Source organism: Pelecanus crispus, chromosome 7, assembly GCF_030463565.1.
Source record: "Pelecanus crispus isolate bPelCri1 chromosome 7, bPelCri1.pri, whole genome shotgun sequence".
NCBI lineage: Eukaryota > Metazoa > Chordata > Aves > Pelecaniformes > Pelecanidae > Pelecanus > Pelecanus crispus.
The window spans coordinates 74,263-96,237 of NC_134649.1; the positions used below are offsets into that span (position 1 = coordinate 74,263).

The 21,975-nt window shown below is 41.8% G+C and overlaps 1 protein-coding gene across 1 annotated transcript in view; it reads right to left on the minus strand.

Annotated features, from left to right (window-relative positions):
- IQGAP1 (IQ motif containing GTPase activating protein 1) overlaps positions 1-21,975 on the minus strand; it is a 75,965-nt gene that overhangs the window by 15,746 nt on the left and 38,244 nt on the right. The window contains exons 11-26 of the mRNA XM_075713600.1: positions 17,935-18,019; positions 16,630-16,793; positions 16,097-16,257; positions 15,449-15,573; positions 12,071-12,234; positions 9,183-9,273; positions 6,645-6,812; positions 6,084-6,226; positions 5,565-5,735; positions 4,179-4,262; positions 4,008-4,079; positions 3,834-3,903; positions 3,187-3,395; positions 1,979-2,134; positions 1,656-1,819; positions 255-479 (exon numbers count right to left, since the gene is read on the minus strand). Coding sequence (XP_075569715.1) covers positions 255-479; positions 1,656-1,819; positions 1,979-2,134; positions 3,187-3,395; positions 3,834-3,903; positions 4,008-4,079; positions 4,179-4,262; positions 5,565-5,735; positions 6,084-6,226; positions 6,645-6,812; positions 9,183-9,273; positions 12,071-12,234; positions 15,449-15,573; positions 16,097-16,257; positions 16,630-16,793; positions 17,935-18,019 — 2,252 coding nt within the window. The remainder of the gene's footprint in view (positions 1-254; positions 480-1,655; positions 1,820-1,978; positions 2,135-3,186; positions 3,396-3,833; positions 3,904-4,007; positions 4,080-4,178; positions 4,263-5,564; positions 5,736-6,083; positions 6,227-6,644; positions 6,813-9,182; positions 9,274-12,070; positions 12,235-15,448; positions 15,574-16,096; positions 16,258-16,629; positions 16,794-17,934; positions 18,020-21,975) is intronic.

Consider the following 21,975-nt stretch of genomic DNA (forward strand, 5'->3'; position numbering starts at 1 on the left):
CAACATAGGCAAACACCAAAGGGCATTTCTTCTTCCATCTCCTAATGAGATTCCCTTTCAACATCCTCAGCACCATGACCAGAACACAGTCTTTAGAACTCTCGGATGAAAGCCATCTTGAGGAGATGGAGAAGCCGGTATCAGTTGGACCAGATGCATACAGTGAAGCCGAGGATGGTTTGAAATGATTAACCGAGCAGTGCAAAGCGACCGAGGAATGTTTAGAAAAACACAGTAGTAAACAGTTCCCATACCTGGCCTCACCAGTTTGAGACTCCATCTGGTTAACCCAAGACTTGTAAATATCCACCGGATCAGTTTTGATATTGAGCGATTTGTCATCGATGATTTCCTTCACAACCGGTGCCAGGATCTGCCTCAGGGCATTCTGACCGCGGGCACCACGGTTGAAACTTACCACCATTTTAATAACAGTAGGATTCCCAGTCACAATTTCATGTATTTGGTCCACTTTTGATCTGAAGAAGAAAGAATCTATATGAAATATGAGGTATGTGTAATTCTGTCAGCTTTAGATACGTTTCTCGGTATAAAACACTTAAAGAGCATCACCCTCAGGGAACAGACAATGGATCTGTACTAAAATCTTGATACAGCAATAAACTACAAGACTGTATAAGAACAAAACTGGAACACTTCAAGAAGATGAGGCAAGAAACTTATGACCCGTGTTTGGCAATTCCAATGCAACTTGCCAGTAGCCATCTCAACAACAATTAATGCAAATCCAACTGTACATTCTATTTGAGAGCACAATTCAAAAATACAAAGGAAACGGAGCATGCTTTATGTAGAGAAGAAAAAGAACAGTGGGATTCTTCCAGTATTTAAAATAAGAAAACAAGCAAATCGACAACAAAAGCCACTCCTACTATACCGCTATGTCAAATACAGCAGCAGAGGACAAAGTATCTACATTTCCCTGGACTACTATTTCAAGCATGAATTTAAGGGGGGAGGAAATCTCTTTTAGAAGTTGTTGTTTGTTTCAGGGCGTATACCATCTTCATGCTTAAAATGCATCCCAAAGAACGCTTAAAGAGTAGTTCCTCAAAAATTTTATTGTGCCTTCTTCTTCACAGCAAGTTGTGCAGCTCTGCATTGTAAGGAACTGAAGTCACGTAACACCGAGCTCCTAAGGCCCAACAGATCAAACAAAACATGCCTGAGGACAGCCAGAGTCCCTAACACTGACAGTAAAGAGAAATGCCAAACAATAAAGCCTCATGGTTTCAGCCTCTTCATCAGCTTTTGGAAATCCAGAGAGCTTAGTGCTAGCTCTCTCCCTGGCTTGTAAAGCCTGAGTTTGCAGTTTGTTGGAGGTGTTTACAACCAGACATTGGAGAATTGAGATTAGACTGAATTTTAGGATGACTTTGCATCAGATCACAAGCAGCTGCCGTGTTGAGCAGTGAAATCTTGACTGAAGTAAAAAGACCTCATCCTCAATGGACATACCTGACTCTTCCTTTATAGACTACGTTAAGAACAGATATGAAATAGGAAGGGGACAATGAAGGGACAGTTTAGCATCATCTGCGTATCAGCATGATATATAACATGAAAACTGCCTCAATTTGAGAAACTACCAAAACAGATTCAACAGCAAGAATGAGCTGTATGCTGCCACGTACTTGATCTCCTCCTGCAACGCTGTTTGAAAAAGCCGCAACAACAGGTATTCCTCTCTTTGATTGGATGCATAGTTATACAGTGTGAAGATGACAGAATCCATGAACTTTGTGGATTTGTTCTGAGGCATCTGAAAAATCAGCTTGGCCAAGTAGGTTGGGTTAGTCTACAACAACAAGAAAAATTACTTAGCGTGCATGTCCACACAGGCCAGTATCACTAAGAACTATGGTGGCTCAAAACTACAGTGCATAAGCAAAGACTGTGCCAAGACATATAAGCATCTATGACAACAGGTAACTGAGCAGTGTTAGAAGCTGCTTACCTGAAGTAAGTAGAACAGATGCTGATAGGCCTCCAGCTTTTCTCTCTTCTCTTTGCTCAAAGCTTTCAAACCTCCCCTTTGTTTGTTCAGCATCATCATGTCAGAGAGCTGTTCCTTGTTCTTCTTGGTAAGCTTTTTGCTATGAGAAACAACATCCTGGAAAGAAAGAACAGGGACAGATTCCACTCTTAAGTATTTTATAAAAGGCAATATTGGAAAACAGTTGCATCTGAGAGTCGACTTCTCTTGTACATGGAAAGGCAGGTATGCCTTTCCATGTCAAGGTATGCCTGGGGCTATTAAAGTGAAGCATTTCTTGCTTTGGCAGCAGTTTCTGTGACTGTAAGTACATGTTCTGCTTTGTCTCCGACTTCCTGAATTTGTCCAAAACCCTAGAAGCGTTAGTCACTCTTGGCAGCGATTATTATCGGAGCTGGTAGCATACTGAAGATGCTTGAAAATGTTTTCCTTTTTAAATTGGGCTTAAAACCTAAAAATCCTGTGTCATACTCAGCTAGCTCACTACCTCTACATACCCTGACAGCAACGGCACTTGTTGCTGCAGGTACCAGCCCAAAAGCTGCAGCCTCCTTCCAAGGTTAATTTCACTACACCAATCGAGATTGTACACTGGGAGGAGCCTAGTGTCCCGCCACCCAGGACCAAATGAAAAGCTGACCAGAACTTCAGCTCGAAGAAAAGGCAACACTGTATCATCAAGAGCTCTTTTTTTTTTTGTGTGAGAGAGAGAGAGAGAGAAATTAATCACATCAGCCAAGTGATAGAGGGGGCCTCCTTTAACCAACAAACACCAAGTGCCACGAGCGTGTCTCCTGTGCCCGAAATCACACCCCTCGCTGCAAGCTTGTGGCATGTCACTTGTTTAACCACAAAGCAGCAACAAAACAGAGTTATCCAAGCCTTCAAACACACAATCTGTCGCATTCATTAGGTCAAGATAGTCTGGTGTGTGTTTGTCTCTTTCAGCTTCAGGTCTTGCTGCTTCTCCTCCGACAGTTTTCTTTCGAGGGATACATACTAAATTAGCGGAACGGAGTAAGAACGTACCGGGAGTAAAATCTGCAAGTCTGGGGCAACATTTTCTGCTGGGCCTGAGCAACTGACATCCAAGGCCAGGAGCTCTCCGTGCTAACTACCACTGGGCTCAGTTCAACTTGTAGTTGGTCTCCCATCAGCACATTTCCTACCTGCAATGTAATTTTGTTTTTCACTAGCAGCCCAATTTTGATGTCCATGAGATTGAGGTCATTTTCCAGCTGCTGATTGGATCGGATCAAGGTTACAACTTCCTCACGCAGTTTCATTAGCTCAAGCTCCTCTTGAAAATCTTGGTCACTCTGATCGAGCAAGTGGACAAATTTCCGAACCACAGCCATAGGTGGGTTTTCAGCATTAACTAAAAATAAGCAAGAAAACATCAGGGGACGGGAAACAGAAGTAAATCTATGCCTTATCTATGTTTAAACAGCACGTTAAGGAGCAGCCAGAATAAAATTAGCACCACCACGTCTAAACAGCTTCTGACATTTTGAATTTCTTGTTTTGAGTAAATCATGAGAGAAGCAAACAGTAAAGAACAAAGTCAGTATCAGCCTAGGGTAGTCCACACTGCCAAAGTTAACTGCAAAGCTACAGTTCTATTTTTCAGCAGCAAAAGTGACAGCTGGAATCAAGTTTTTCTTCAGCCTCAAGAACCGCCTACTCTCCACACTGCCCTGCCAACTTCACCCCAATTGCTCTTCAAAACTGTCTCGATGTTATAGATCACACTAGCAACATCCCTTGCAAATAGAGACTCAAGGCACATCGGTTTTATCCTCTTGGCAATACTTACTGAGGGTTTTGTAGTCTTCTCGCGCTTTGTTTGCTCGGATAAAGGCTTGAATTTTTATAACATCATTTATCTAGGATTTTTAAAAAAAAAAAAAAAAAAAAAAAGCACTTGACCTCATTCTGGAAAGAGTACAAAAGGCAGGTACTGAATTTATTTAACAAGATAGCCTCTTACGTGGTCTCTGAAATACTGCAGACGATCTCTGTAACGTCTTCTGGCTTGATACATCCTGGTCATTGATTGAATCTATAGAAGGGTAATCAAAACACTCAGATAAAACACTTTCCTACAAAGTTCACTACCCAAAAGGTTTACCAAAAAAAGTCAGCAGGAAGCCTTCATTACCTTCACTACTTGGTCCTTTTGTGCTCGCAGGTAATCCAAACGGATTTGATATGCCTTCCTCTGCTTGTAGCCACGCCACTGGGACTGAAAACAGAAAACAGGCACACTGACTTTACTTCTCTAATTAAAGAGAAGTAATTAGAAGTCTGAGCCTCTTTCTGCTCCTCGGCTTCCAACTTCCCTTTTGGCTAAGTAAAATGTGAGGGAGACATGCTTATCTTATCAAGAGATATACAGTGTGAAGCATTAACTATTTCACCAACTGTAATCGCGAGACTTGAAATCACCCCACAAAGAGCCTGTGCCTTCTGAATCATAGAACGCTTTGGGTTGGAAGGGACCTTTAGAGGTCATCTAGCCCAATCCCCCTGCAGCGAGCAGGGACAGCTTTAACCAGATCAGGGTGCTCAGAGCCCCGTCCAACCTGGCCTTGAATGTTTCTAGGGATGGGGCCTCTGCTACCTCTCTGGGCAACCTGTTCCAGAAGCAAAGTTAGAGATCAAGGATATAGCTAAACAATCAAGTTGACAGAAACCGTTCTACATGAAGATCATGCGTTACATGCTGCTGCTGGTGAGAACAGTGATGTAACATTGTAAGCCTTCAGAGCAGACTCAGTGCTACTGATACCTGGAACAGAAGTTAGGCAAGGGGCTGGACTACACTTAAAGGGGGAGAGCGTTATTTTAATAAGCTGGGAGCGGTTTTGGAAGTTTTGTTGTGCATTTTTTTCAAATATGCACGCAGAGCGCGCGCTACTTAGGCAGAAACAAACACACATAGAGTGCTCAAAGATTAAAGCGGTAATAGGGCGCAAAGCATCTATTTCATTTGCACACATTTCAGTTACACCACCAGAGAAAGATTTTTTTCATTGTTCTCCTGTAAATGTGCCCAACCTCATACTGAATTATCCCACCGTGTCTTTCAGGTCCTCAATCCTCCAAATCCCTGGACAAATTTGAAGAGAAGAATCATCTCACTCAGGAATACTGAAAACCATGTTGTTTCTCTTCAATTCATAAGGAATCACAGTAGTAATTCATCACATAGTATTATCACCATAAAGACATACGACACACTTCATATTGCCCTATTCCCAGAACACTGAATCTGATAATAAAATGATAGGTAAAGCTTCCTCAAATAAGTTTTTCTCTCTCCAATTCTGCCCGAGAAGACTTTACTGATTATATACGACACAGAAAAGTAAATAATATACCAAAACTCTTTGGGAGAAGGAAATGCCTTTACATAATTTGCAAAATGAGGCAAAGACAATTGTGTGCTGTAACTGTTTAAATTGAACAAAACCAGTCAATAAGCCTGCGTATAGAAAACAAGCACAGAGTACAAGTTTCAAACATAATTAAAGGGTACCATTACCTGAATGCAAGTGATTGCTGGGACTTGTTTCTTCAAAAAATTCATTCTTGCGTTGAATTCCTGGCGAACAAGATATCCTCGACAGCAAGCCTGAAGTTTCGTAATCAGGTTCTCATTAGCCAGCCACAACTGCTCTCGGTTGTATGCCGCAGTGACTCCAGATATGGTGCTCTGGATTAATGTTACGGTAGGGAGAAGAGTCAGAAAAACAGAATGGAGATACAAGAAACATGATGTTACATCAGCTTTCCGTATTGTGCTTATGAGAAACTTCCAAGTTGCCTTTCAATAAACAGCAACACCATGGTCCTGTACCCTTTTACTGACAGGACGAATTTTTCTGAAATGGGACAAGGAGTTTTGACGCACGCAATCTGATGATGCCCAGTGAAATAAATGAGTTACTAAGCTTGTTAACATGACTATGGCGTCGAAGCATTCTCTCTCAGAGCTGCATTAAGGATGGGAATGGCAGGAATGTCAACTTTTCAGAGAAAGAGCATGTGTTATCTACCCTACCTGTATCTCCTCCCGTGACAGCTGTGTGTCATTTTGCACAAATTCTGCTGGTTCATCCCATTCTCCCTCTTTGGTCCGCAGGTTATGATAATAATGGTAGCCTCCTCTCACCCAGTGTTTCACCCATTCACTGCCATTGCCCCCTAAGAGCAGAAACTGCAGTGTAAGTCTCAAAAACAGACAAGTGTCTTACCTTTCATATCCTTCATGCATACAAATGTTATAATTAGGAAATCCACATATACAGATGCTCCTTCGTCCAAGCAAGAGAAGGAATGTTTCAGAGTTCCTAATGACCCCCATATGAGAACTACCTAAACACAACACATTCTACAAGTGGAGAACGTTCTACTATTCACATTTCCTTTTTTTTTTTTTTTTTTTTTTTTTTTTTTTTTTTTTTTTTTAAAACCAACAAACAAAAAACTTAGTTCACAAAGCATCCGCAACCGCCACCTGCAACACAAGACTTCTCCCCAGAGGCTTTTTTACCTCTGGTTCTGAATCCACATGCAACTATCTTGAATTTATTTCACTAACAGCTAGCTACTTGAGGTTCACCTGCTACCATTTTTCTTCTCTTGGCTTCCGACAGCTCTCGCTGGTATGTCTCAGCACATTCTGGAGTGACTCCGTACAGCCCAACATCTGGTGAACGTAAGGCACTCAGGGTCTGGCTAACATCACCACGGTCTACTGCTTCATTAATGGCCAGAATTCCTAAGGAGACTTTGATAACACAAGGATGCAAGTTATCTTAGCGTTCAGGGGCTCAGTGACTCACAGTAAACACAGAATGACAGAATAGAGCAAGGCAACATGAACACACACTTACAGTGGGGGTCTGTGTATACACACAAATATTTAAGTGTATATAAATACAAAATATGAATAAAAACCAATCAGACAACTTGCAGTAGAGAGGCCCCTTTGGTACGGAGTGTCCAACCATACATACGCGGTACTGCACCTGACAGCACATAATTTGTGTGCTGCGAGTGCCAGTATGGTCCCGATTTACCACCAGTATTTCTCAACAGTACACAACATTTTAGCTCTACTCTGACATCCATTTTAGTTAAGGCAGTTTCTTCTGGCAGAGCCAGTCACAACTCAAAAGGGCCTTTTTCAACAACTAGTACCACCCATCCCTAGTGAAAAAAGGATGGAGTAGTCTGTAAACAAGTCAAAAACCTGACTGGGGAAAGACAGGGGGCAGAGGAAGAGAGAAACAACAACGCATCAATCCAGAGCTACTCAAGAACTGCAACTCAAATACAGACATATTCACAAGAGCACAGGAATCGCACTGAAACAGCAAACACAAAATACAGTAATCTTCAACACTAGGTAAGACTGCAAAAATGTCTGTTCATACATGGATAGATAAGAGTATCTGAAGATCTTATTCAGGCTTAAGGGCACATACTTTAATCCTGCTTTTGACCAAATGTTCCTTGGCATGACATTCAAGCTGCTGCCTTGCCAAAGTGCTCGGTGGGTGGGGAAAATGGTGAAAAACTTGCACTGGTACTTGCTGGGAACAAGCAATAAGATGAACAGGTAAAGCTCTGCCTTACTCCCCCCCCGCTCCCCGACAGCTGACAGGGGAATTCACTGACCAAAGAATGTCATTAAAAACAACTGAACTAGGCCACGGACAAACTCAGAGTGTCTTTCGTTAGATAGCTTTTTGTGAACCTGTTGATTTTTCTCTCTTCTAAAATATCTACACATAAAGAATACGAATGGACAAAGCACAAATACAAAAACAAGCTCATTTCTGCGCCAACAGAGCGAGGACGAGAGGAATCAACCGTGCCAGAAACTCTACATATCCGATACACGGATTCATTAAGAACTCATGTGGGAGGGCAATCTAGTCCAATCCCATTCTCAAAGCTGGACTAAGTTCAGGGCCTTGTCTGACTGAGTTTGGAAAAATCTCGAAGGACAGAGATTCCACAGTGTCTTTGGACAACCTGTTTCAGAAGGCACCAGAGAGATTCTAGACTCAGACTGAACTTTTCAGTTTCCAGTAAGGTTGCTTATTCAAAGCCAAATCAGAAGGGACTGACTGTGCATCTTTGGATAACTTTAAGTATCAGCCTAGCATTGAATTAGAAGTTTTGGAAGTGGCAAGAAAGACGTTTTGTCAGCACACCAGAGATGAAGAAACAGAATCGAGAAACATACAAGGTGACTATGAAGAGAGAAAACCATCAGTTTACTAATACTGTACAAATAAAGCAGAACAAGCAGACAGGTGCAAATGTTGAATGCAATGGAAAATTAGAGATTTAGAGTAAGTGCAAATAGAACAATATCATATTTTTTAAAAGTATAAAAACAAGCTCTCTGAAGCATACGGTACCAAGCAAACAAACAGCATATACAGAGAACAGGCCATTAGAATATATCACAAGACTTTAAAAACCCTAATGTTTTGTTAAAGAGAAAGTTTCTTCAGGAACAACAACAACAACAAACCCCAGAAAAACAACCCACGTTAAGCAAAGAGTATTAATTACTTCATTGTTTCTGGAGACAGAAAAGACATCAATATAAAGACTGGGATGTAATGACAGGTGGGCCAGTCCACCTGCAAACTGCGCTAAGGAGCAAAGGTGGATATCACTGAGGTGTATTATTGTCTGTATTTGAAAAAGATGCGAGGTAGTCTAGAAATACTTAATAGAACTGAGACAAGACAACAGTACGCTACGCAAACAAAAAGGTAACGTGCACCGGAAAACACCATTTAAATTGTGCATGTGAACGTTCTCATACATAACCAACCACCCACAGACACGCACAACTAGTTGCAAGTGACAAACTATTTGATAGAGACTTGCCCAATGATGCAACATGGTCACATGCAAAACTGGAAAAAGGACATCTCCCAAAAGATAAGGAACTTAACATTTGAAGAATCTGACATTCATTCTTCAAAGAAAAATTACTACACCAGAAGCATCTAAGTGTATTTGGTTTCCTTTGTCACATTTACATGACATTTCTAGCCCCCAACCTTTCCTTAAGTAACCAGTACTCGGTTGATAATGCGGATTAATTGCAATACCGTACGACAATACTTACATTTCTCAGACTCCTCTGTGTCCTTGTTAGCCCTATGAATCCCATCCTGAATTTCATCCAGCCAAAGTACAGCTGTTTCATCCTGTGTGTCCTGAAGAGAGCACGATGAGAAAAATACACACAGCGTGAGGAGAAAAGTATCACTATTTTTGCAAAGTAAAATAACCCGTACTCAACAATAGCCAATATAGTAGTTTTCCATATCAGAGGGAATAAGCAGCATTTCAGCCTTTCTAATTGACTCCAGCACAAAGACATCACGTGCATTTGTGACTAGCAGAGACTACTATGGTATTACCGGACTCAATACCTCCTCCCAGTCAAAAACTCTTTTCAGGAGACTGAATGAAGAAAAAATTCTGTCAATGGGAATCACTCTGATAAGCAAAGACAACACAAGGCCAAGGACTCAGTACCAGTTAGTCCTAAAGCCATACTTGCTAAGAGAACACGACTTTCCAGGAATTCAAGTTAGTCCTTCGACAGAACATGGCTACAAAGAGTTCTTAGAACAAAAAGCTGCCGATGCAGGTCTGCGTGCAGAAGCTAAAAACTCTCGGGTAACTAATGCCACATCAGGCTGTTCTTGTCCCCGTCCATAAAAGTTCACAAGCCTGTACAAACTAGCAAACCAAAAAGCATTGTACATATCGTGGCTGAGCGTACACGCACAAGTCAAAGCCACGTTTTAAGTCTTTGTTTTAACAGATTGCTTGTCAAGGAGCAGCGACCGCACAGTAACACGTATTTTGGCTGGGATTTGAAGAAATCAAATCAACTCATGTGACATGCAGAAATTTGAGAAGAGGAAAAGAGACAAGTGTTTAGCAAGTCCCAAAATACACATAAAGAACAATGATCCAGCAGTTGCCAAGCTCAGCTTCTCCCCACCCACTGTCGCTTCCTGTAGGTAACTACTGAAAGAAATTCTAAGACACAACTGCCACTGCTCTGACAACTCTGGTAGTATGACCAGAACACAGGAAATATTTACTTCGGGTATGGAATAATCATCGCATTGCACAAAAGAGTCACTATTTGCAGTGTTCAAGAGCTTTAGGGCCAGACTGAAAATTAACATTTCCTTACACGGCCTCCACATTTTTCCCACTGTTTTGGTGGGTCTGAAACTGACATACTCAATGATACTTCCTTCAAGAGACTAACGTGTCTTTCACAGGCAGATTTCATCTGAAAGCCCAGATAGTCCCACGAGAGTACCAGCAACAGCAAAATTCCTGTCCACGGAGTGGGGGAGAATAATCAAAAAAAAAAACCTTCCTCTACTGTAATCTCTACCAGCAGAAGTCAACCCAAAGACTACAAAAACCATCCCATGCTTTTTTATGGATTTACTGTTGCAGGCTTTCCGGAAGGTACACACAGTGTAACATACTACAGGGTCTACCGTTTTTCTCTCTCTCTACTCATCACATGAGAAACACGCATCATACAGCGCTCCCCATTCACATATGCAACTGAACAAGGTCTTACGGTGAACTACAATCCCTCTCAGCCCCAAGGTACAGAAATCACTAGTTAGTAAGTAACAGCTGACTTCAGATAGTGACTATTTTCCCCACAATGCTACTTTATAATATGATCTCTCAATTTCTGAAATTACTGCCATGCTGCTGGGAGGAGCCCTGAACCGAACATATGCCTAAATAAGGTCATTTCACACCAACTGAGAAGTTACCAGCAGGGCCTGGCACAAGCTTAAGCACACACTAAAAAGAGTTCATTATTTCATTCTGACTCAGCAGGAGGAAATGCTTCAGCACAAAATGGGTTCCTGACGAACATTAACCCTTTCAGGGCCCCTGGGGAAGCTGCCTAATGATTTTCGTCAGAAATGCGTACGGTTTTCAGCTATTGCCATCACATGGGTTTACCTTTAGGAAAGAAAGAAGAAAAAAAACCAAAAGCAGTGTTCAACACAATCTAGATCTTAGTCTCTATGCAAAATTCTGCATTGGTATTACAGCAATGAGCTCCACAGCAGGGGGAAAAAAAAAAACAAACCAAAACAACAAACCAAAACACAACCCAAACCACTCTCAAGCCACTGAAAGCAGAGACATCTGCTACTTCTTTGTAAACAGAAAAAATCAGTATCCCATCCACTGTATTGAAAAATCAGTTGTGTACATGCACACACTCTCATCCTCTTTCCTAAACCCGTAAGATGAGACTTGCTCTTCCTCTCCCCATCTCCACTTTCACATTTAATCAGTTAGTGAAAGTGGCAACTATGAACAAGTAGGTAGAAGTCCTTGGCCAATAAGACAGACAAGTACCGCTCAAAAAATCATTAGCAGTAAAAGTGTCACCGGGTGAAGAACGGGCATCAGTATACATTTTGCTAATAGCATGTATTTTGCTTCATTTCTTTTTTCTAATTTATGACTTAAAAGAATTTTCCACTTTCAGAAACTTTCTTTTTGGCATATATAACTAAGCCTATGACTACATTTAACAAAGAACACTAAAAAAAAAAAAATACCTAAGCTTTCAGGAAACTTGCATTCAGAAGTTCAGAACTCCTAGAATGAACACGGTCTCCTTGCAAAAACCGATGAGGCATATTATTTCTCTGCAAACAAGATACACATCTCGTTCTGGACCCGGGATTAGCTGTAGCAAGCCATCCCGTGCAGTTAATATCCTTATACCCATCTCTGTAGTTCATGAAGATTCATATGGTCTGGCTGCAAACCTCTTTCTCTAGTACAGAAAGATCCAAACTGACCGGGTAAGGTCAGTTGATGGCATGCAGAATGCCCAGCTCTCCACTTCCAGTTTCGATTCCTGGCTTTCTGAACCAGCAATAAGCCCATTACACAGATGTAAAGGTTTTTCCAAGAGGTGCATTTAATTGCACTCACCTGTGCTTTCTCTCTCTTGGCTCGAAGTAGCGTATCCTGGTAATGCTGCGCTACCTTTGGGGCTACACCCTCCAATTTTGCTGCAGGAATCTGTAAGGCTTGAATAGTCTTTTTGGTGTCCCCTTCATCCAGAGCTTCATTGATAAGACCAATTGCCAAAATCCCTAGGGAAGAAGGCGTAGGGGGAGAAATACTGAGTTCCATTTTTGGTCAACAATAATCATAAGCATTGCTTCAGAAGAAAAGCGCAGTTAGTCCTTCCTAAACCAGGTACTGGCTGAGAACTGTAATATTTTTAACAGAAAACTTTATTTACTAGTAAAGAAAGCAAGGCTATTTCTCCACCTTAAAGTAGTCATAATGCCTGGGCGCTGCAATTATTAATTAAGAAGGGGGGTGGGGGAGAATCACTCAGGGAGACCACATGCAGGGACTGAACTGAGTCCTGAGACATCCAGCTCAGAGCCACTAGAAGAGAATTATCAAAGTCCAAATGGCCAGAGTTCATAGGTTACAGTTTTCCAAGGTTCTGGCTCTCTAGAAAGAAATCTTCACATGAAGCTAAAGATTTGCATGGAATACCATTTAATAATACAGTAACTTTGTATTTTAGAAAACTCTTTTATTAAACATATGCAGTATTAGCTGTATTATCAGAGATGCGGACGCTATTCAAGTACAGTGAAATTTACCATTCAGCTAAATAAACAAAAATAAGTATCTTACAGTTAGCTAAATGCAAACAGAGTCTACATCATACATGCCCTACCTACAGCAGCCATCTCCTGTGAATCGCAAAATAACTTAGGTTGTGATGGACCCTAGAGGTCATCTGACTCCATTCCCTGCTTAAAGAAGGATCAATTCAAATCATGGTTTGATCAGTGCAGGACAAAGAGATCTTTTAGACAAAAGAAAGTAAGGAGATCAGTGCGGGGATTTCCAACTTGGGTTAACGTACCCGAAGATTGCAACTTTTTCTTCTACGCAGGAAAGAAAAATCACAAAACAAAAGTTTATATGAAAAGCAGAATATCTTAGGGAAGAGGTGGTGTTTGGATGGAGTAGATATTAAGGAAAAATTATATGTTGAGGACACTGCAACAACCAGGATCACTAAAATGATGGCATGGCTTCTGTCAAAAAGCAGATACGATAACTGTTTGACTTAGGAAAGGGCACAGAACGTAAGTAGTAATTTCCTCTGATTAGTTTGCTTATATGGACATGACAAGACTACTCCATGGAACAGCAATATGTTGCAGCTCCTCACTAGAAAGCGTTTTTTAATTTGAAACTATTTACAAGGATAGTGGAAATGAAAAATAAATGCTCATATGCCTTGAGGACCTCCTCAGACTAATTTAACTTATTCATAGACAGGAGATAAAAAGTGTCCTTGCATAAGGGCATATATGAAGCAGACCAAAGAATTAGGAAATTCCCTGTAAGAACAGCTTATCTCAGTACAGGATTTTCTGCACCTTTTTTTTACAGGATAAGGAGTGTTACAAGAAACAGGGTGTTGGGACTACAAGAACTGTGTGACCTCTTACATAGAAAAGATACTACGAAACCAGCATCTCGGTGTGTACACGCACCAGTGCGGGTCTGCGTTTGTGTGGTTTCAACAAATCTGCTCATGTGACCCAAACAGGAAACCCAGTGTCTATTTGGAGATCCAGGAAACAAGTTAATCAAGACAGCAGGCTCTTAAATTAAAATTTAACCCGCTCTAGAGTATAAAGTTTTTTTCAAGGTGAAACACAACTCACCAACTAGGCAACAAGAAATGGCAGAAGACACCCGTTGTCTGAGCGTACAATATAAACTTTATCATCACCTCCACATTTGCGTTAAATCTCTCCCCTCTTACAATGCAAGGCTTTGAGCTGAATTTTACAAAGTGACTCGAAAGTAAGTGTCATGCCATTTGCATATGCAGGAGGTTTTCAGTACTGGCCATAACAAAATATTACAGTCCCTTAATGAAACTCAAAAAAAATTAATAGAAAATTAAACCACCTGATACAGAACCTCACAAGGATCTACCTAAGAATAAGTTTGCTTAATTGTGTTATTTTCAAGGACTCCTCTATCTCCACTCTGGATTTTAAGTCAACTAATACTGTCTTAGAGAAAAAAGAATTACTCCAATTTCCTGTTTTGCTGAAATTTTCATCATTACGCTCAATCCCAGTCTTTTATCACTGCTAAAAGACACTTATTAACATAAACACTACTAAAAAATAAAAATGAAAAAGAAAAATGCAGAACTAGAAGAAGCACAGAACTTAGGTTAACACCCATTCACATTTCTCAGCTTGCATCAGGAATTTTTTCCTTCGTGAGTATTTAAGTTTTGGTACTTGCACTTGCTGCATACACTTACAGCTTCTATGGATTTTTGCATGTTTTCCAATTGGGGATTTTTTTCTTTGCACTTTACCAATATTTTGTATTAAAAGGCAACAGCTGTACAGGCATATTCTTCTTCTACTGGTCAGAAGGTCAGTTATCAGCCATTTCAGCCTTTATAGATGCTGGTTTTAACAACTAGTGGTCATATGCAGTGTTAAAACAGAAAATAAAAGCTCCTAATTTCCTGACAGAACTATCAACAAAGCAATTAACCTCTTAAAAGATCAGCACTTTCCATTTCAACTCTAGATAGAGGGGGATCCTGGGCTGAGTCTGTGAAACTTCCACTAAATACTGGGCAGGTAAAAAGGCCAAAGTACATTCAAAAGAAGGACTAAAAGGGAAAAGAGGAAAACCTGAACAGGGCAGAGATTGCAGCCAAAGAGAGAACAAGACTTCAAGAAAAGTAACTTCTACTGAACACAGCAAATTAGGAAGGAGGACAGAGTACTCCAAGACTGGGCCACAATTAACTCGGAGATTTTAGTAATACTAGTTTTCATTAAATTTGAGGGATTGAAGCAAAATCAGAAAAGATTCTAGACTAATCCTAGACACTGACAGCAGACAATGCATTCTGTTACCCAAAAAAGGTTGAAATTTGCATTGGAAGGATTAATAAACTGTTTGGAGATACCACAAACACTCCTGATTGCCCGATCTCTACCTGCTATCAAGCCTTTCATATTACTCTGGTGGTGCAGCGCCGCATGTGATCTATCTCAAAAATATTAATAAATCTTAAATTGCTGCTACACCAAAGCCGTGTAAAAAAATCACATTCGTGACAATTACAGACCACCAAGTCTTGCTCGCAACTAAGATCTTCCTAGAGAGCTAACGTATGACACAAGTACAAGTCAATCAATAACTTTTTGTATTGACATGCACCTAGTTTTAGCACTCCTTATGAGCTAGGATCATAAGCATGAACATGAATTGGGCAGAAAAACTTACTTTCATGTTCTTCATGCACAGCTATGTTCACACGATCAACACATGACTGAATATCATTCCATGTGATAAATTCATTTCCTTCTGCACGTGTCTGAGCTTTCAGCTTCATCAGATCATCGATGTATCTGTCAAAGAACAAAATCCAGAACCAACAAACATCTCATCACAACAAGCTGGCCAGGGAACACAAAACACAGCATGAGAATCGCACACAAAGCGGAAGAGGTAACATGAGGGTTGAAACTGGAACAAATATAAGAAGGGGGAAGAAGAGAAAGAGGAAAGCTGCATGCAGGATGGTCAGCCCAAATGCGAAATAATCGACGAAAGCACTAAAACACGGCCGAGTGGGGTCCAGGGCAAAGAACACGGTGGGCGAGTTGACGTAGTATTAGTGACAACCTAATGGTACCACAAGTTGGCTTTAACGTGAAATCTGCGAGAAAGTACTGAGAGACGGCACAGAAATCAGACCAGTAAGAAACAGTAATTGTAAAAACAAGATGCAAGAACCACCAGAGATTAAATCAATACTGTAAATAAATAACGTCGAAAGAACATAAAGTGTAAGGCGGGGCAGGGGGGGATTCAGAAAGTCACAGAATACAAGCAACGTCAAGGACAGACGTGATTCCTTGAAATATCCACCTCTGAGAGTTCTCATCCTCAATGTTTGTAAGCCCTGTGACAGGACTGCTCAGTTGTTTCCAGACTGTATTCACATCCCCTGAATCCAAAGCCCTATTAATCAGGGCCACAGAAGACAGCATCTCTACAGCAACAGATAATTCTGGATGGGTGAGGTTACCCTGCATACAAAGAGGACAACAAATTAATTCCACTCACTCTTCACAAACTATTACTGCCCATAGAACACAGAATAGAGTAGTTGTCAGAATAGACATGTAACAAAGCAAAGGGACAACCTTTATGACACAAGTAGAAAGATGAGTATCATAAACAAAGCTAGGACACCAAGTAAGAGATCAAAGTAGAATCTTACAGGGCCAAGTAGCTCAAGATTTAGGGATTAAACTTCACATCAGAACAGACTGAACACCAAAGCAGTTCTATGAAGACTCAAGACAGGTTTGCTCCAGAGAACGCATTTAACGAAACAGACAAGGTAGACGCGGTGATCCATTCCAACTTCCAGAAAAAAGAGAGAACGCGGTACTTACTTCAGGGCTCTGTTGCTGCAAGGTGGCCAGCTCCCTTTGGTAAAGATCTGCAGCAAATGCATAAACATCTGGTAACTGGGCCTCTGGATTCATCATTTCTGCCACAGTCTTCTCAGCATCACCCATCCGAATTGCGGAATTAATTTTGGCTACTGCTGCCAGCCCTAGAAGTTCAAAGAGGTAGCATAAAGAATGAGGAAGGCAAACAGTTGAGCCCCGAGTAATAAGAGCCCTTTCATTCTACTCAATAATCAGATTTCTAATAAGAAAAAGAATAATTCCCTTAGCTGCAGGAAATGAGTGAAGCTTTCTGATCCATACTTTCCTAGTTAGTCTTCCATTACAGCAGACAACTAAAATAGATAATGCCTTCTTTAAAATAAAGCTCGTGTTTAAAACCAGTTCACCTTTTTGCCTGGTTATAAAAGGATTGTTTCACCATTTCAGTCTTCGGATGGTAAGAAGCCTCAGAATTGCAAGTTTTTGGATGGATGAGTAGTAACAACTTTTTCTTCCTGTCTACGTCTATCCTGCATCTATCTTGCTCAAGGCAGTAACAGGCACTCTGCAGTGGGTACATGTCAGCTAACTTTAAAATAGCGCAAGTAGGTAAACAAATGCCGAGCTCCATGCTGAAGGAGTAAGGTACTTTGAAGGTAGCCTCCTAGTTATTAGGCATTCACTATTTTCCTCTTGTGTTCTAAACCCTCTCTCCACAGACCTCTAGTAGTCTCCTTTCTACCTATCACAAATTCTACTAATTGCTCCTGCACAGCCAGAACTGAACATTCTTCTCCACAAAAGAGCTCTGCATGGTGTCAGAAGCATCAATCAAAAAACAATCAGCCATTGTGATCTGCATTTTATTTGCTACCTGATATTTAAAAACAGTCAAATGTTCTGTAGCTCAAACCAAGTAAGATTTATGTCGATGGTCAGCAGGTAATCTAGCTTTCACACCTCATGGAGCAATCCTTCACCGATCCATAGCACAAAAACTCATACAAGCATTCTAGAAAGAAAGGTTATTTAAGGTGGATGCAGAAGTTCCATGTTTCTCGAGATTTCAAATTATATGCTGTTATCTCCAGCAGTATTGTAAGAGCTGGATTAAAGATACTACAAATAATCAGGGCAACCATCTCTCTCTCTGATGTTCTTGGCAGCTGTGAAGTACTTAAAGAACATTCATAACGGTTTGAGAGAGACCTCATGTATCCCCACATAGACCCAAATATTGTGTTGTCTCATCCTTTTGATCACATCCATAGTCACTTTGCTGCAGTAATTTCTGATGACCCTTACTTTGCTGATACTGTTGTGCTGCCCTGTTAGCAGCATCCACTCCCAACTGCAACTCTTCCTTCTGCAGAGGGCCTGTAAGGCCAGCCTGAGGGGAAAAAAAAAAAAAAAAAAAGAAACCAGGAGGGTGAAACGATGTTAGCTTAGTCACTTCAAATAGCTCAATAAGAAGAAAAAAACCCGAGCTTTTCCTTAAAACACTCTAATGACACATAGCTTCTGCAAACAAAGAATACCACATATAAGAGGAAGACAGAAATTACTCACCAGATTCTCAGCTCATATGCTGAAAGACCATACGTGTACAAACTGATCCCTTTTACAGTATTAGAAGTGCAGTCCCACAAACACAGCAATTAAAGGCAAGACCCAGCTTCCAAAATTATTTTAAGACAAAGGGAACAATTTTGTGGGAAAAGACTCCCTGTACCTGAGCTGCGTGCTGGAGCGAAATTAGTACTTAGTTAATTTGCCATGAAGGGACACATTAATGTTCCATTTTACCTCTGAGCAATGAAAGAGTTAGCAAAACATCACAAATGGACAACATGCAGTTTTGGCTTATACGCACATGCTTCTTGGACTATACGGTACTATATGAATACAAATACAAAATGTGACTGAGTGACTATGGAGCAGGAGGGCTTGAATAACTTGGGTAGTAGCCATACAGGTCACGACCCTTTGTATAGTTCACACATTAAAGATGATAATTCTCCAAAAGCACCAACAGACCACATTTACATAACAAGACCTTTCAATTACATTCTGGAAGAACATGCAACCTGACTTTGCAGGTTGGCTACTAAAAAACTTGGTAAAAATCTTGCCAGTCCTATTTCACCCCTAGAAATGTCTTTGGACAGCTATGGAGAGTTTCTGCCACACCAAAGCTTGGTAGCCCCCATTTTTCCTATTTTATCTTAATTGTAGGCCCCAAGAAACATAGCTTGTGAAGATCTTTCTTCAGAGACAAGTGACAAATCTTCTGAATAGCAACAGTGGCAGGGCTAAGTCTGTGCCGTAGAAGCCCTCATACCCCTACAGAATGTTACAACAGCAACACACACATCCTTCAGCTCCATCATTCATGCAGAATCCCAGGTAAGGAACACTCACAAAGTATAGCAGTATGCTGGCTGATGAAAAGAGTATCCCAAAACAATACATTCACTGTAAGGAATTATTCTCTAAAGGAACATAATTGACTTATTGACCAAACAAATCTTGCATCACACAGCACCTTCCCCGCCTGCCCCCCAAAAAAACCCCAAACCCCAAAACCAAATGAAACAATCAAGAGCGGTTCTGAGTTACTGCTGTATGCCTTTCAGACTGAGGGATCCTTCCAAATACAAAAAAGCTGCAATCCAGCAGAAAAAGCTGTAACAGTCTACAAAAGAAAGGTATTATATACCTATCTCTCTCTCTCTCAACATCTATTGAGGCAGATAGATTTTGAGGGGGTTCAGGGAAGAAGACATGTTAAGTTAATAGAAATGTAGGTCCTAATGAGCCCTAAGCATAGACTGTCCAAAGTGGGGAAATATATCAGGTCACATGAGACGGGTATAGTCACACAGCTGGGCAGCTCCCATTGCAACTGCATTCAGTTCTGCTTCATAATAAATTATATAGCAATTGAGGAGTTGAATGAGCTGCGCTCAAGTCTGACAACAAAAGCATATGGACCCTGTTTGAACTTTCCTAGTTAGGTAGTACAACTGAGTCCCAGAAACTTAAAGGCAGAGAGTTTCTTCAGCCCCGGAAAGGTGTAAGTTCTAAGCGAGACTGCTTAAAATGACAGAATCACAGAATAGTGCATGGTAGAAGGAATCTCTGGAAATAGTCTAGTCCAAACCTCTGCTCTAGAGCAGGTTGCCCAGAACCTCTGCAGAAAAGGACCTGAGGTGGACACCAAGTTGAATACGAGCGAGCAAAATGCCCTGGCAGCAAAGAGGGCTTATGGCAGTGCAGGCTCCATGAGGAGGAGTGTTGCCAGCAGGTCAAGGGAGGCGATCCTTCCCCTCTACTCAGCACCGGTGAGGCCACACCTGCAGTACTGTGTCCAGTTCTGGGCTCCCCAGCGCGAGAGAGACGCGGACATACTGGAGAGACTTGAAGGAAGGGTCGCCAAGATCATTAATGGACTAGAACACTTCGCCTACGAGGAAAGGCTGAGAGAGCTGCGACCGTTCCGCCTAGCAAAGAGAAGGCTCTGGGGGAATCTCAGCAACGCGCGCAGCTGTCTGCAGGGAGGGTGCCAAGAAAATGAAGCCAGGCTCTTTTCAGTGGTGCCCCGTGACAGGGCAAGAGGCAACTGGCACAAACTGAACCACAGGAGGGTCCCTCTGAACATCAGGAAACACTTTTATTTACTGTGGGGGTGACCGAGGAGTGGCACGAGTTGCCCAGAGAAGTTGTGCAGTCTCCACCCTTGGAGATATTCAAAAGCCATCCGGACATGATCCTGGGCAACCAGCTCTAGGGGGCCCTGCTTGAGCAAGCGGGTCGGACAAGATGAGCTAACTCGAGAGATCCCTTCTAGCCTCAACCGTTCTGTGATTCTGTGTTCAGTTGAGCTGTGAGTATATCCAAGGATAAAGACTCCACAAGCTCTCTGGTCAACTTGTTCCAGTGTTTGATCACCCTCAGTAAAAATTTTTTTCTTATGCTTAAATAGAATTTCCTGAATTTCAACTTGTGCCCATTGCATTTTATACTGTCACTGTGCACCACTGAGAAGCATCTGGCTCAGCCTTCTTTATTCCGCCCGATCAATTGAGAGCCGCCTTCTCCCAAGGCTTAGTAATCCCAGCTTTCTCAGCCCCTCCTAGTATGTCAGATGCTCTGGGCCCTTAATTGGTTTCTCAGCCCTCACTAGACTTGCTGCAGTATGCCCATGTCTCTTGTCCTGCAGAGCCTCAGAGCTGGACGCAGTACTCCAGCTGTGGTCTTCACCAGCATCGAGTAGAGGGGGAAGGATCACCTCCTTCAGCCTGCTGACAATGTTCTTCCTAATGCATCCCAGGACACTGCTGACTTCCTCTGCCACGAGGGTATAATCCCGGCTCTTGGTCAAGTCACTGTCCACTGGGACCCCATATCCTTCTTTGCAAAGCTGCTTTCTGACCAATCTATTCACAGTCTATTAGGAGGTTATTCCTCCGCCAGGTATAAGGCTTAGCATTTGTATTTGTTGAGCTTCATATTCTTAATGGCCTATTTCTCCAGCCTGTTGAGGTCCCTCTGAATAGCAGCACAACCATCTGGCGTATCATTTGCAAACTTATAAAGGGTGCAGTCTGTCCCATTTTACAGGTCATTAGTGAGTATGTTAACTAGTACTGGCCCCAGTACCAATCCTTTGGGGTACACCACTAGCGACTGGCCTCCAGCTGGACATCATGCTGCTGATCACAAACCTTTGAGCCTGGCTGTTCAGCTACTTTTCTGTCTACCTCGCTGTCCACTTACTTAGCCCATGCCTCAGCAGTTTGTCTGAGGATACCATGGGATACAGTGTCAAAAGCCTTGCTGAAGTCAAGATAAACATCCGTTGCTTTCCTGTCATCCACCAAGCCAGCCATCTCATTGTAGAAGGCTGTTAGATTGGCCAAGCATGATTTCCCCTTCAAAAATCAAGACTGACCACTTCTAACCACTTTCCCATCCTTCATATATTTGGTAATTGTTTCCAGGATTATTTGCTCCGTCATCCTCCCAGAGATCGAGGCAAGCCTGACAGACCTGTAATTCCCTAGATTCTCCTTCTTGCCCTTCTTCAAGATAGGAACGACATTCACTCTCTAGTCCCCAGGAAACTCCCCTCATCTCCCTCAACTTTTAGAGACTGTCTAGAGTGGCTTCACAATCACACAGGCCAGCTCCCTCAGCGCTCACAAATGCGGCCCACCAGCTCCCTTGTCCAAGTTGTTTAAACGGTCCCTAATTTGATCCTCCTCTACTGTGGGCTAAGTCTTCCCTGTTCTATACTTTCCCACTGGCCTCAGAGGCCTGGAATTCCCAAGGGAAAAATCTTAT